The sequence below is a fragment of the Elephantulus edwardii genome, unplaced genomic scaffold, assembly GCF_000299155.1.
Source record: "Elephantulus edwardii isolate Elephantulus edwardi_28Jun2011 unplaced genomic scaffold, EleEdw1.0 scaffold00004, whole genome shotgun sequence".
Classification (NCBI taxonomy): Eukaryota; Metazoa; Chordata; class Mammalia; order Macroscelidea; family Macroscelididae; genus Elephantulus; species Elephantulus edwardii.
In genome coordinates, this window is record NW_006399754.1 from 38011368 (window position 1) to 38027791 (window position 16424).

Sequence of the window (16424 nt, forward strand, 5' to 3'; positions counted from 1 at the left end):
TAGTGTATTTATATACAATTAAGATTGTTTATGGATTTTTTTTTTCATTTGCTGTATTTATTTGCAGCTTTAAACTGCCATTATGGACTCCTAGCTTTTTTTTTTTTTATTTGGTGTGCCTTATTAGTAATTGGCACACTTTTTTTGTAATGCATTATGGAAGGATTATTTTGTGAAGGATATTTTTGGCTTGGAGGATGGTAGGATCTCTGTCATCGTAGTGCAGAAACAGTTTCAGGTCATGTTGCGTGACTGAGACTTTCTAACATAGAAAGGTGATGTTGGGTCTGACTGGAACCTGCCTTTGCCTGCCCTGATCTTTCCCTGTATAGAGGCAATGAGAGTTTCTAACAGAAAGGTGATGCTGGCTCTGACTGGAGGCTGCCCTTGCTCGACCCAGGCCTTCCCTATATTTATTTTGATGCTCCATTTGTCCTGGATTTCACCCAGAGACAGTCCCCTTCAGGTCCCTGTGCACTTTTCACAGTCCTTTTTCATGTTTTGTCCTTGTGTCTGATACAAGATGTTCTCAGCTCGTCTTGCATTCCCCGTTCCCTAGTACTATAATCAGCAACTTCTCCAGAATCCTGGCTTGACTCTGGGCCCCCAGGTGTTAGCATGAGGTGTGCCTGAAATGGGGCCTGGAAAGCTCATTCTCACCACTGAAACAACAATGAAGACCTCCTGTGCTTTGACGGGTCCTAAACCAGAACAGGGGGAGGGGAAAGTCCAGCACAGAAGTAGCCAGGTTGAGTACAGAAAGGGTCTTCCAGACCCACCCAGGCCCTGTGAAGGGGATGCCGAGCCCCTCCTTCCAGGGTCCTCCCTGCGTAGGACTAATTGTTGTTAGATGCCGTCAGGTCAAGTCCAACATAGTACCCTATGCCCAATGGCTGTGAACCCTGTCTGATCCTGTGCCATCCTCACGTCTCTGACATACTCCAGCCCATTGCTACAGTCACTGTGTCTGTCCACCTGGTTGGGGGTCTGCCTCTTCTTCACTGTCCCTCCACCTTTACAAGTATGATGTCTTTCTCCAAGGAATAGCTTCTCCTAGTGAGGTTCCCGCAGTGTGCAGGTGAAGCCCTGGAGATGCAGACGTGTACATGAACAGAGCCACCCGACGGCCTGGCTTGGCCCCCATAGGCAGTCCTTCCTCCAGAGAGCTGTGCACTGGGACCTGGCACCCAAGAGTACCGTGGCTCGTGAGCTGAGGAGGGCAGCTTTCCCACGTGCAGACCTTACGGATCATAGGTCTGCGTTCAGCCAGTCTTGTTATTTCTCATAGAGGATGAATGGACACAGATTTACATATGAGGGCACACTGATGACTCATCTTAGTCCAGTCTCATGGGCGATCCTCCTGGCCGTCAGCTCTCTTTTCTACATGACGGCTTTCTTCTTCCATAGTGAGAAGAGATTGGATTCCATTGTTTTTCCTCCCCTGCTCCGTGGGCTTCGTTTTCTCCATGCAGCCTGTAGCAGCGGCGCCCGTACATCTCCTGTGCATGCTCTCGTGCCTGCCTTGGCTCTGACCATGCCGTCCACCCTGACTCTGAATGGGCCTTTCTGCCCACGCGGTTCTTTAGGTCTGACCTCATCCCTGACAGGCAGCCCTGCCAGACTCAGCTGCTCCGTTGGGGCCAGGGCCTTTTTGGCCCCAGCACTTCAAGGAGACAGAAGGCGGGGAAGCACAGAATTTTTTTTTAAAGAAAGGAATAGGAACATGGAAGAACACATCTTTTAACTTTTAAAATCAATTTGCAAGTAATTTGGCTGTTTCACTGAATGGTAACTGAAATGTATTCCCTACTCCCTACACCCTGTTAACAAGAAGAGAGGACTTACAAGGTGAAGGTCAGTTAGTATTGACTCACATGGGGAGGTGTTCTTTAGCATCCCAGGCCCTGGAAATAACTTACGCACTGATCCCAAATGATATCAAGCCCCAAATCCCATTAATTCACAGTGCTCACAGTACAGCTAAAGATGATGAAATAAGTATTGGGAAGGCTTCACTTTAAGGGGAACTGTGAAATTAGTATCAAAGTCTACGCATGTGATCAGTTGATGTCTAGATATTCTTTACAAAATAGTAATACAGTGTAAGTGATGTATTTTTGTTTTATTCTGACAGTGGGTAATTTGAAATTGCTAATGCTCTGTAAGCCAGGTCCCTGTGGTTCACCGACCACACGGAACAGGCAGAGGCTGCTTCCCTCATGTGGACAGCTCCCAAGCCTGCAGGCCATCCTGCTCTGGCCGGCAGGGTTCCGGGGCTCCGATTTGACTCTGCGTCATTGGTTTGATTTGATTCATTGATACCATAACAGAAATGATAAATTACAAAAATATAATTCTTGGTTAATTATAAAGAATTCTTTATAATGCCAATACTTGTAAGAAATAACTCCCCATACTGGCACCAAGCTTATTTAACTTTATTGGAATTTTTTTTTTGCTTTTTTCTTTCTGTTCTATTCTAGATGGTCCACGTCCGTCCCAAAAAGAAATTATATCATTGCGGGCATTTATGCTACTTTTTCTGAAACAGCTCATACTAAAGGTAAAAAAATCTCATATAATTTGGAGAAACAATGTTAGATAATCAAACATTTTCTTACCATAATTTAAAATGGTTGTTAACATATTAGCAGTAACTTCCTGGGTCGTGAAAATAAGTTAAATGCTCAGCTACTAGCCTTAAAAAGTGGCCCTTTGCATAGGAGTATGCAATGAGGGTTGCAGAGTGGATTATATTTGGGGGTGGGGGGGTTTGGGAAGGTGCGGGGGGGGGATTGTGTACCAATGAGGGAGTTTTTCTTTTGCTTTTCAAGGAGAGCAGCAAATGGGGGGGAGAGGTTTGTGCGGGGAGAAGGGTGCAACAATGAATGAATGGAATTCCAAAATCTCTGTAGATGTTCATTGAAATGAAAAATAAACAACCTAAATTAAAAAAAAAAAAAAAAAGTGGCCCTTTGGAGGAGAGGCCTGGGGGCGTGCTCCTTTAAGCCTTAGTTCTGGGGGCCTGCTCAGTCGGTGAACATGGGCTTGCCATAGGTTCGGATCTACTAGATAACAGTTAACAGCAATAGCGATTTTTATTCATAGACTGCTTTCAGAATTTCATAAGTCTTAGCAGTAGTTTTGTTAAGCTAATATTAAATGTTTTTTAAATGGGCATGTTTATTAATGGATGGGAAATCATAAGCCTTTCAATTTCACATAAACATTTTATTCTAGAAAATGCTTTCTGTTCCTTTTTGAGAAAGATTAAGATCAAGACAAAAGGACATAAAAGCAAAATTGAGGTTGTAAAGTCTTACACTGATTTGGGCTATTTTAAGTGAAGACTAAGTGGTTGTATGGAAAATTGTACTGTTAATACAAAATGGCAGAAATTTAAAAATAGATACAATTTCTAAATATTTACTTATTTAACTTGAAAAAAAATCTATGAAATGGTGAGATTTTAATTAAAACATGACTGATTTTAAGTTTTATTTATTATCTGCTAAAATAATTGAGGTGTCATTCCTTAGTGAAGTTTGTTTTAGACTGCTTTTTCTCACATTAGGACCGAGGGGTCAAGGAAGATGAACTTCAAAGTATATTAAATTACCTTCTTACAATGCATGAGGTAAGCAGTGTTCCTAGGTTTCCGTTGTAATTTTTTAAAGTTTTGAATAAAATGTTGGCTAAACAAATACTGATGATCTTTATTATCCAGGATGAAAATATTCATGATGTGTTACAGTTACTCGTGGCTTTAATGTCAGAACACCCAGCCTCTATGATACCAGCATTTGATCAGAGAAATGGAATCAGGTATGTCTATGGCAGTAGTGTTACTGGACAGCTGGCTGAATAGGTTTTGTTTTCTGTGGTGGGCTGTATTGTAAAACTTTTAAGAAATACAATAATATCTTACACTTGAAATAAATGGGAGGAATATTAGTGCTGTGTATACAGAGAAACTGACAACATGCATAGAAATTTGATCTTAGGAATAAGGAAGTGGAGATAGAAATGACAACGTAACTAGGAACATTTTAAATAGATGAAAAAACAAGAAAAGAATCCCTCCCTTAGAGTAACTAGTCTCTTCTTAATCTTCACAGAATGGATTTTAGCTGCACTACTCAGAGAGCACTGGTGCTTCACTGATCAGAAGCAGAAATCTTTCCTGTCTGTCAGGGTTACTCACTGATGACACTGGTCATGTTAAATGAGCGCCAATAAAATCCTTTGACAGTTACTGATATTTTCTAAACTCTCTTATTTTGTAATATATAGTTGTAAATGTCCGAATCTTAATTTCCTGTTTATTCCACTAACTCAGACTTCTCTTTGTGTGCTGTGGTGTCAGAACCAGCCCATCGATGACCCTCTCACAGACTGTTCGTTGGGTTCCTGAGAGCCATCTCGACTCTGGCACCTCACAATCCCACCTCAGTCATATCTCCTTAATACAGTACCTATTTCACATGGGCGCCTCTAGTTGGAAGTGGCGTATCAATTTTTATAATACAGTGAAATGTAATTTGAGACATGACCTTTGAGTCTGTGGGCTCTCTCATTTGAAGAAGACCATTGTTCATAAACAACATGCCTCTGGAAACTCTTTGAACTTTGATAAATGATGGTAGTTATAGAAGGGCTTCAGGCCTTTTATTCATGGAGTCGCTAGGAGCCGTGCTCGACTCCACAGCAATCAACACCACCAACACCAACCATGATGGTGTGTAGTCTGTGGAGAGATATAGTGCAGACCTGAAAACTGTGCCTCTTTGCTGGTTCAGAACCGTCAGCAGCTCTGAAACTCACTGGAGGGGGAGCTGTGATGCACTCTAGATTTCAAGGCAGTGAGCTTTTTTATCCTGAGCTGGCTTGATCAAATACTGTCCATTTTGAATGGTTGCCTTTCATAATACAATACGTTTTTAAAAAAAATCATAGTTAAATTGAATGGTTAGTGTTTAAGCTGAATAGTTAAAATACTGTTCTGCTATGTCAGGCTGGATTCAGAAGCTGCTGAGGCACAAAGAATATCATTACTGATGTCAGACGGATCTTGCTGGAAAGAAGAGAATACAGGAGGATGCTTCTCTGTGTTCTGTTGACTATGCAATGCCGTTTGACTGTGCATCATAGTAAATACGGCTCCCATTGAGAAGAATGGGAGAGCAAAGACATTTGACTGTGCTCAAGCAGAACCTTTCCCTAGACTAAGAAGCTGTGATCCAAACAGAGCAAAGGAGTACCACATGCTTTAAAATGAAAACCCGTATGCATTGAGGCTGTGTCCCGCCTTACTGTCTGTTCAGTCTGCATGCTGCGCAGATGATTTGGGAAGATTAGCTGTATGAAGAACTGTGTGGCGTCACAATGGGAGTTAATAACAACAAGAACCTGCATTAGTGAATAGAATGACGTAAAAAGAATGGGTGGCTTTTAGCTGTAGTGTTGGAGAAGAGCACTGCGTATCTTACAGACCGCCAAGAGGATGAACAGGCAGTTCTTTGGAGGAAGTGCAGCCGGCGTCCTTGTTAGAGTCAAGGCGAGACTCCTCTCACAGATGTGAGCTGTGTTGTCAAGAGGCGCCAGGCTTTGGGAAGGGCCATCATGTTGGGAAAGTTAGAAGTCAGAGAAAGAGAGGAAGCCCCCGACAAGATGGACTGACACAGTGCCTGTGGCGATGCTACTGAGTACGTCAGAGCTCTGAGGATGGTGCCGGACAGGACAAGGTTTAGATCTGCAATTATAGGTACCTCCATTTGGAAGCAGGAGTGGCTTCCACTTCCTAAACAATATGCCTCAGAAACTCTGAACTTTGAGAAATGTTGATAGTTGTAGAGGGGCTTTAGGCCTTTTGTTCAGAGGGTTGCTATGAATCATGGCCAACTCGAAGGCAGTCAACAACAACAATAGGTACCTCCATGGTACCTAACGACAGCCTGCTGTGTGTATTATAGTAATTCATCACCTAAATTAGTCAATCAAAATTCCTCATGATCCTTGTGTAAAATCTAGAATTTAAGAGGTTAATACTCTGAATTCCAGATATATGATTGTCAATTATTTTGACATTTTTACAGTCTTAAGAAGGAAAATGTATTTGTTAGATATTTTAGATTGAAATATTCTTTTTAAACGCATAGAAGAACAGGATTAATTAAAAAAGACGAGCAAAACACACTTTTTGCCATCAAGCCACTTCTGACCCAGCTACCCTCCAGGACCCTGGAAATTCAGAGGCTGTGACCTTCAGGCAGTTGGAATGCCTCATCTTCCTGCTGTCGAGCAGCTGGTGGGTTAAAACTATTCACCGTTCGATGAGCAAAGGAGCAGTTAGTTAGCCACCGTGTCACCAGGGCTACTTTGACACAGTTGATAAAAAAACCCTTGGTGCTTCCTGGTTGCCCCTGAACTGAACATGCCAGATAGTTAAAATAATTGCAAAAAAGAGAAAGTGAGTTTTTCTTTGCTAGTTCAATTTTTCTACCTCAACTAAATGTGGAGAAGCTAAATTGTTTTCTTATTGGTTAAAAGGGGGGGAAATAGGCTTCCAGCATGTGAAGAAAGCTTGACAGTAATGACAGCATTTGATAGCCTGTGTTGTTGTTGTCTGGTACAGCGTTGGAACTGACTCATAGCCAACCCTCCGGCCATAATCACGAGGGAGAAGTTCCCCTGTCCCCTCACAGAGCAGCTGGTGGATCCCGGCCTCCTAGCTTTTTGTCAGCAGGGCAGGCACTTCACCGCTTCCTAGCTGAGGGGAGAATTCTCACCTCCTCGATTGGGACTGTGGTTTGATTCCCAGCAGAGCACTTGTGTGCATACCACCTGTCAGCGGAGGCTTGTCTATGCTGTGGTCCTGAAAACAGGTCTCACTGGGGGAAGAAATGTCTGGAGCTCCCCTTCCAAAAACAAGCTCATACAATCGCATGGATCCCAGGGGCCCAAGTCAGCGCTCATCAAGGCCAGGTAGCGTGGAGTTATGTTGGATCTGAAGTTGTCATGAGTCAGGGACCACTTTGATGGCGGCTAAAAGCAGTAACAAGATGCTGCCCCACAGTGAGCATTTAAACATTGCTCCGCTTTTGGATTCTTTTGAGGATCGACATTAAAGGGTAACAGTTGATTAGGAGGAAAACACGTGGATGTTGTTAGGTTCCATTGGGTTGTCTGTGATTCATAGTAACTGAACAACAGGTGACCTTGTGTATCCTTAGGACCTGCTTGTCCATTGTGCTCAGGCCATTGGGTGGTCACTGTGTCTGTCCATCTGGTTTAAAACTGGTCTCTTTCTCTGGCCCTCCAGCGGTCCAAACATGATGTCTTTTTCCAAGGACTGGTCCCTCCTGATAAGGTGGGATATCGGCACCCTCGTTGTACTACTTCCAAGACAGACTCATTTGTTATATGTTGTAAAAAAAATTAAATAAGATTTTTAAAAATTGAGAGATTTCAACTAATTGTATTTTTTATATTAAATTGGACAACAGTAAAAGAAACCTTTTCATTCTCATATTTTAATTTCCTTTAATGAGATTTTTTTTTTATCATGCCAAAATACTATACTGAGAAACTCAAGAATTCGATGCCTTTATATTTGTATATTTAAGAAAAGAATAGACAACTCTCAGTCTTGGTTCAGCCCATTTTTTCACTGGATGGCATGGACCTGCGTGGGAGAATTTGGATTCCTCTCTTACTTCAAGGGAGCTCTGGTGGCAACTCCCCAGGGAGTTGTGCTCCTCCCGCTAAGGGCACGTGGCTCTGGCCGCTCATAGACACCAGCTGCTCGGAGTAGAGCATCACTCTGCCGTGGCAGTGAGAGAGAGTTTCTCACATCACAATATCCACTGAGTTCTCAAAACGTTTCCTTCTGCTGCTTTATCACTTTGCATCCTGTTTTGCAAGAATAGATTTTTTTGTGATTATGAAAGAAAGTACAGTGCATGTGTGTTTCTGTAGGCATTTTCAAATTTCCTAGTGAAGTCAGACTTTATCTTGGCCTGAGCTGAAATCTTAAGATACTAGAATGTCTTTTGGAGCATTGGGCCTCCTTGGGAGCTTCTGATTTTGTCTCTAGAAGAACTACACTTCAGGCCTGTAATGTTTTCCTTCGAGTCTCTAGATTAAGTCTGCTCTTGAAGAGTCTTTATTACGGATTTCTGACTTTTTTTACATGTATCGCTTTCCTATTCATATGGTGTTTTCATTATTAATCCTGATCCCTTGTGAATTTTGAAATGGAATTTCAGTGTAAACATACATGGTGAAGTTAGGGGTTTTGGAAAAAAATTACTCTTTTCCAAGGAAACTATTTTCCCTTGTTCATCTATTCTCATAATCACCTTCTTAGTGTGAAAAGGAAAAAATAATAGAAAACATCAATTATTTTTTGATCAACAGTCTTATTTTCTTTTTTAATAGTGTAGAATGATGATTTTTTTTTGTAACTAAAATGATAGGAAAATGATACTTTTCCATTTTCTTCAGCCTACATTACATCAGTTTTGAGATACACCTTTGCCATTTTATTCTTTTATAAAAAAATTCAGTACAAGAAAAGCCATTCTAATTTTATAGAGCTGCCTTTGCCACCACAGTAAGAACCTTTCAGAATTGTAGATTTTGTTGTAAAAAAAACAAGGTCATTGCTTCTTCTACCATATGGAGAACTACTTCCTTCTTAAAAAGTACAATCAGTGGAATAAAATGTCTGCAGTACCTATTAATATGATAACAAATGTGGCCCTATTCATGAAGTGGCTGATATAGATGGTGGACGTGTTCTCTGTAGTATACTATAACTCCAACAGATTTAAGTGAAAACCCAACAGTGTGTTTGCTATAATATCATTAGGGTCAAAACTCAGTACTGGAAACCAGTCAGAAACCAGTTTCCTTTCTCTGTTGCTTTCTGTATGGTAAGTTCATTCTTATTTTTAATACCAGACTAGCTTTCTCAGACTCTCTGAACAGAAACCAAACATGGTTATACTAGTTCTTGTTTTAAATCTTGCCTTAATTGAAGAGCCATTTCTCACAGAAGGGACATAATTAGGCACACACCAACCTGTGCACCATCTAGAAATGCCAAGAGGTCCAATTGGGGGAGTCGCTGTTCAGGGAAGTAGAACTGTAAAGTGTGCGTATTTTAAAACTAAAAATTGGGTTCAGTATTTAGGAAGGCAGCACTTAAAACGGCTGGCATGGTTGCCCTTAGGACTATATGGTAGAAGATTGAGTTTTAAAAAATGACTAAAACATGCTCATTTTCCATTTTTATAAAGAAATGTTCTAAGATATTTGATATTTTATATAATTATAATTTATTTGTAAAGCATACCTATTTAGGTTTTAAATATTAGTATGTACTTGAAAGGTTAAAATACTACATTTTTATATTTTTGTTTTAGAGTGATCTACAAATTATTGGCTTCTAAAAGTGAAAGTATTTGGGTTCAAGCTCTGAAGGTTCTGGGATACTTTCTGAAGCATTTAGGTCACAAGTAAGTTATTATTTTTCATAAAGAATAGTATGAACAGCTGCTAAAAGTGTGCTTTTACTTCTCTTGTGTCTAACTTAACAGGAAATTTGACCGGAATACTCTTAAGAATGGAAAATGATAGCTTTTTGTGGTATCAGTTGTAATTCTTGATAAAACAAAATTTAAAGGTAGAGTATGAAACAAAATCTGTTTACTACCTGAAACAGAAAATAATATTCCTTTTAGAAATGTAATAAAACACTTTATAACAAAATATACACAACTGTGGATTCTCACAGATTCTCTCCCTGACTCAGGAATGTCTCGCATGTTGGAGGATCGCAAGGAACTGGTCTTTGATCATCTTCTGAATCAGCATTTTATCTTGTTTGTTTTCTTCTTTCCCTATGAAGAGTGTTGATTTCATGTATGGTTTGGAGATCTTAGAAAGAACTTTGACTAGTTCTTTTACACTGGGAAGCCATTGCTGGTGAGGAGGTTGTACTTCGCTTGATCTTAGCCAAAAGGCCGAGAAGCGATGGGAGGTTGTACTTCAGTGGCTCTGCTCCCTGCCCAGACTTCCTCTGGGAAAGGCATGCCCCCTAGGGAAGGGCTGCTGCCAGTGAGGGCTCAGACTCTCACACTGCTCAGTGCTGTGTGCTGATTACGTTAACCAAGTCTGTTGCCAGTGCTGATGAGAGCTACACAGCTGGTTTATCGAGAAAATGAGTTTGGCAAGTACAGAAGAGAAAGAAATAGAGATACAGCAACAGAGGAGTCGTTCACATGGAGTAGGGACACGCCTACTGAGGGTGTTGTGTGCTCTTGTGTGCAGAAAGGGATGCAGTCTTAGCAGTGAGCGATCAGGATGCCCATTTAAAGTATTTAAAAGAAAATTGCATAATGTATTTAAAAGCATATAGACCTGGATGCAGTCTCTTAAAATGATTAAGAGAGAATTTTTTCTGATGATACAGAAAAACCTGGAAACATAAAAAGAATGAAAATTTTAAATTAGCAAATTTTTGTGTAAGTATCGTTGTTTAAGTCTTTCCTCTCCCTTTCAGCAAACCAACTGTTGTACAGTTGTTGTCAGCTCAGGGCGACCCTCTGCCAAATTTTCAAGACTGCATATTTTTCTGGGAATATCATATGCCTCATCTTTTCCCTGCAGACTGGCTGGTGGAGGGGAAATGATAACTTTTTGATTATCAGATCAGCCTGTAACTCACTATTATGCCTCCAAACCAAACCCACTGCCGTGGAGTTGACTGTGACTCTTGAAGCCCCCCCATCAAGTGTCCAGGGCTGCCATACTTCACAGGAGCAGGCTGCCCGTCTGTTTACTGAGAAGTGGCTGATGGGCGTGAACTTCACACCTTTTTTTTAGCAGTCCAGCTCACGAGGTATCACGCCACCAGTGTCCCTTAAATAACACAACAAAGACTATCAACTAACGTCTCTTGGGAATCCATTCATTAACCTGATAGCTCGCACACTTGCCTTCCAAAACAGGACTGACACCTGCTTAAAGCTCCAAGAAAGGTTAATGGCTGAGAAAGACAAAGGAAAAGGGAGACTGGGAAATGAGGAGCAGAGTCAGATAGCACATTTCATGAGAGTCTGGAAGGCACCTTGCTGGACGTGAAAGGGGCACATTGAGGTCCAGAAGCCAGGCCTTTCATTGAAATAATTGACACGAATGTGCCATGGCAGGTGGAAGGATCCTTCTGAGTCACACTGGTACTGGAAAACTATTCAGTGCCTCACAAGAATCCCCCAGACAAGCCATGCCTGACACACATGAGTTGTGTTGTAGACGGAGCCCGAGAGAGCAGAGTCTGGCACTGCAGAACTTGGAGACTCAGAAGCCTGCATCCTGCTTAGGTGGAATGTGTGTCCCGGCTGTCTGCCATCTGCATATTGTATTCAGTCCCGCAGGGTGGCTGGGTCAGACATGGCTTGATGGGGACAGGTATTTGGTTGTCTTTTTTAATTATTCCTGTTCTTCTGTGCATTTAAAAAGAACAGATTATCCCATTGCAATCCATCTTTTCATTTCTTGGCTGTTCGTCAAGGATGTTGATTATGAATCCAAGTAAGATTATAGAATTGACAATTCAGCTTTTTCTCCCAACTATCATGATGTTGCCTGTTGACCAAGTGATGAGGATGTCTGTTTTCTTGAGATGTGGTGCACATTGAGGGCTGTAATCTTTGATCTTCTGTGTTGTTGTTGTTATGTGCCGTCGAGTCGTTTCCGCCTCATAGCGACCCTATGCACAACAGCCCTAAACCCTGCTCTATCCTGCGCCAACCGCACCGCCTCTGACACACCCATCCCGATTACCCCAGTCACTAAATGACCGAATGCTGTCTGATCTTCTGTAGCAAGCGATTTATGGCCTCCTCACTTTGAGCCAGCAAGGCTGTGTCAGCTGCATAATGATTTCTGAGGAGTCTTCTTGTGATCCTGACGCTGTGTTATTCTTCAGAAAGTGTTTGTTTTCTTTTGGTTTTTATATCTTTCCATAGATTTCTTTTACAATTTATGTGGGGTGAGATCAGAAGGATAAATTAGGGAGATTTAGAATAGTAGATGTCTTTGTTGTGTGCCTCAAATCAAAACCAGCCCAGAGCTGACTGTGGCAGGTATTCAGAATGAGTAAGTCACATGAGAGGACGTCCGTCCTTCTGCAGAGCAGCTGGTGGATTCAAACTGCATGCCTTCATAATAATAGTGGCAGGCTTCCTACAACTAGAAAGAAGTGACTAAAGTAAGAAAAGACCCAGGTAACATTACTACCCATGTTGTTGTTGTTGTTGTTTTTGTTATGTGCCATCCAGTCACCTGCTACTTATAGTGACCTTTGGTAGAACAGCTCTGAAGCCAGCCCTATTCTAAGCCAGAGTCACTGACTCTAACACACCTATGGCCATTGCTGCAGTTACTGTATCAGTCCATCTCATCCAGGGACTTTCTCTCCTGCTCTGCTATTTTACCTTTCTGAGCATGATGTCTTTCACCAAGGACAGGTCTCTCCTGACCACGTGCCCAAAGTGTATGAGATGGAGCTTCAGAATCCTAGTCTCCAAAAATACACTTGGTTTCACCCTCTCCAAGACAGACCTGTTTTCTTGGCAATCTGTGGTGTGTTCAAGACTCTTATCCAGCACCTCAACTTAAAGGCATCAGTTCTTCTTCTGTCATCCTTAGTCATTGTCCAGCTCTCTGATGCAAAACGAGTAATTGAAAAGACTATGCCTGGATCAGGTACACCTTAGTCCTTTGCTTCTCAGTACTCTGGAGAGGTCCCTGACAGCACATTTCCCCAGTGCAATTTGTCTTTTGATTTCCTGACTACTGGTGCCAAGAGTTTTGATTGTGGAGCCAAGCAAGCTATAATTATTAACAACCTCAATCTCTTCTCCCTCTGTTGTAGTGTTACCAGTTGCCCAGTGGTGAGAATCTTATGTCTTCTTCATGATGTTGGGCTTCAATCCATAATGAAGACTACAGTCCTTGATCTTCTGCAGCAAGCACTTCAAGTCCTTGTCAGTTTCAGCAAGCAAGGTTGTCTCATCTGTGTAATGTAGATTGTTGATGAATCTTCCTCCAATTTTGATGCACTTCCCTCCTAATAAAGTCCAATCTCCCAAATGCTCTGTTCTGCATATAGATTGAAAAGATATGGAGACAGGACACATCCCTGATGCATTTCTTTCCTGATACTGAACATGCAGTGTTTCCTTGCTCTGTTTTGTGGACTGCTCCCTGGTTTGAGTGTAGGTTTCGCATAAGCACAATCAAATAACCATTATACTATGGAGAGGGTCTTCATAAAATTATCTTCAAATTAAGATTTAAAAAAGCCAAATAGATTTTATTCAAGAAATTAAAAAAACTCTGTGTATCAAAGAGTAAAACTTTAAAATTACAAAACCGCCTCAAATTGTGGGCAGTGTTTGCCAGTTATTTGATGAAACATGACGTTTATAATGCTGTGGGAGTGCTTGTAATGGAGTCTCTATCATATGCTGCTAACCAGAGGTGTTTCAGCCCGTCAGTGACTCTTCCTATCCGTGATGGGCCATCTCCTGGATGGAGGAGGGTCACTGTGCATCAGAACCAACCACAGGGTGAGGGGACTGAATGAGTGAATGGTGTTCTTAGAATCAGCAGGAGAGAGTTGACCACCATTGAAAAAGATGGTGACAAAAGTGTCTCTTCTGAGGTGCTGGAAGTGGTCAGAAAACATACCAGACTTTCTTGCAAACAAAAATCCAGGTAGGCCAGGTTTGCCCTGTCCTGGTGGGATAGATACCCTCTATGCTAAGTGGACTTGCCCTGTAGGAGAGAGACAGGGAACCACTGTGGGAGGCGGGCCTTGCCCTGTGGTAGAGGGATAGGGACCCGCCGTGGGACCTTCAGTTTTGGTTTCTTTAGGACTTTATTGCTTAGTCTCCAAGCTCACTCTCTGCTCTGGAGTTGGAACTGAGTCCTCACTGCCATTCCCATGGTCTCCAGGGCTGTCAGGTGCACAGGAGCATTTGGTCTGTCTCCTGAGGAGGTGCTGTTGGGTTCCAGCCTTGGGTTAGCATGTAACCCCTGCATGTCTGCTGCCTGAGCTCCCCAGTTAGGAAGAGGTAACAAAAAAATGATGCCGTATGTAATTTATGTTACCAATTTCGTGATAAACTTCAAAGACAAATAATGATTAGATATATAGAGATAGTATGCAAAGGCATTTGACTGTGTGGATCATAACAAACTGTGGCTGACGATGAGAAGACTGGGAATCCCATAACACTTGATCGTGCTAATGCGAAACCTATACTTGGACCAAGAGGCAGTTGTCAGAACAGAGCAGGGTAACACTGCATGGTTCAAAATTGGGAAGGGCGTACGCCAGGGATGTGTCCTATCTCCATACCTTTTCAACATGTATGCAGAGCAGATTATCTGGGAGGCTGGGCTCTATGAGGAGAAGTGTGGCGTAAGGATTGGTGGAAGATCTATTAACAGTCTGTGTTATGCAGATGACACAACCCTGCTTGCTGAAACTGAGGAGGACCTCATGCACTTGCTGCAGAGGGTCAAGGACTGCAGCCTTCAGTATGGACTGAGGCTCAATGTCAAGAAGACAAAAGATTCTCACCACTGGACCAATTGGCAGCATCAGGATGGATAAAGAAGAGACTGAGATTGTTCACAGCTTCAGTTTGCTCGGCTCCACTGTCAACACTCTTGGTACCAGCAGTCAGGAAATCAAAAAGCGTATCGCGATGGGAAAGTCTGCTGTTAGGGACCTCTCAAAGGTACTCAGGAGCAACAGTGTCTCTCTGGAGACTAAGGTGCGCCTGATACAGGCCATGGTCTTTGCAATCACTTGTTATGCATCAGAGAGTTGGACAATGACCAAGGAGGATAGAAGGAGAATTGACGCCTTTGAGCTGTGGTGCTGGAGAAGAGTACTGAAAATACCATGGACTGCCAAGAAAACAAACAGACTCATCCTGGAGAGGGTTAAACCAGGCTGCTCCTTGGAGGCAAGGATTCTGGGGCTTCATCTGACATACTTTGGACATGTTGTAAGGAGGGACGGGTCCTTAAAGAGGGACATCATGCTTGGGAGGGTGAAGGGACAGCACAGGAGGGGAAGGTCCTCTATGAGGTGGACTGATTCAGTGACTGGGGTAATCGGGATGGGTGTGTCAGAGGCAGTGCGATTGGCACAGGACAGCGTTTAGGGCTGTTGTACATAGGGTCGCTGTGAGTCACAGACAACTCGACGGCACATGACAACAACAACAATAACAACATGCAATAATGATGAATAGTTTTTAAATGAGCCATTTTACTTTTTTCACAACCAGTTTCACAATGGAATTTTTAGAATGGCGTCCTGTTTGTTGTAGGGACTCCCAACTGTTTTATGTCAAAGATACTAAACTGACAGCTTTGGAAGCAACGTAAATGGCCAAAAGTCATGAGTGAATTATTTAGTTATGCTCCATTTGCATATCAATTATATTTAAAGACAGGGAAAACATGTTGGATTTTATAGCTAAAGATGTGTGGTGGGAACTCTGGTGGCCTGGTCGTAAGGAGCTGTACTGTCAATCTAAAGGCATGTCGTTTGAATCCATCAGTGGCTCCATGGGACAAAGATGAGTCGTCTCCTCCCGTGTCATTTACTGGTCCTGAAAACCCACTAGAGGCCCAGCTATGAGCTAGTTCCAAACCTGTGGCAAACTCTGAGCAACAATAATCTCTCAGAATATTTTGCCTAGAGGGCTGTGTGCTGCATTGATATGATTTCTCACATTCACACTTGTGTCCAGGGCAACTCATCTAGACGATCCTAATACTTAAATACTTTACTTTTTGGTATGGGAGTAGATATTTCTTTTATTTCACATTTCCATAAATTTCTGAACTTATTGTAAAAAGTTCTTTTTGCCATGGGAGGGGAAATTGTGTTTCCTGAAAGAGGTAATTGAATGAAGTGTTTGTATTGAGAAGTTACTTCAAGCTCGTAAATCTGTGATTTGGGTGAAAGTAGAGGGTACTTTAAAAAAAGGTGTAAATAGTGATTACATTGCATCTAAGTTTTCAGAAAGCCTGTGAAAATCAAAAGGTTAAGCAAATGGTGATGGCTGCTTAGGTCTTAAAGGTGCCAGTCTTTCTCATAATTGCTTTGTGAACAGAATCTGTGGGACTGGGCCTTTTGTTAGAGGCCTTATGGAAAATGCTATCCTGTGAGCACAAAGCCACTGCACCCAAACAGGGAATGCCACAGGCCAGCTGTGAGAGGGCTGGATACGCTTAGGTGTGAGAGGGCCAGACATACACAGGTGTGAGAGGGCTGGAACACACGCGGGTGTGAGAGGGCTGGACACACGCGGGTGTGAGAGGGC

At 42.3% G+C, this 16424-nt stretch overlaps 1 protein-coding gene across 1 annotated transcript in view; it reads left to right on the forward strand.

The window, feature by feature from the left end:
* The window catches only part of NBEA (neurobeachin), a 924058-nt gene that overhangs the window by 228085 nt on the left and 679549 nt on the right, over positions 1 to 16424 (forward strand). The window contains exons 17-20 of the mRNA XM_006879639.1: positions 2487 to 2566; positions 3578 to 3640; positions 3731 to 3828; positions 9432 to 9524. Coding sequence (XP_006879701.1) covers positions 2487 to 2566; positions 3578 to 3640; positions 3731 to 3828; positions 9432 to 9524 — 334 coding nt within the window. The remainder of the gene's footprint in view (positions 1 to 2486; positions 2567 to 3577; positions 3641 to 3730; positions 3829 to 9431; positions 9525 to 16424) is intronic.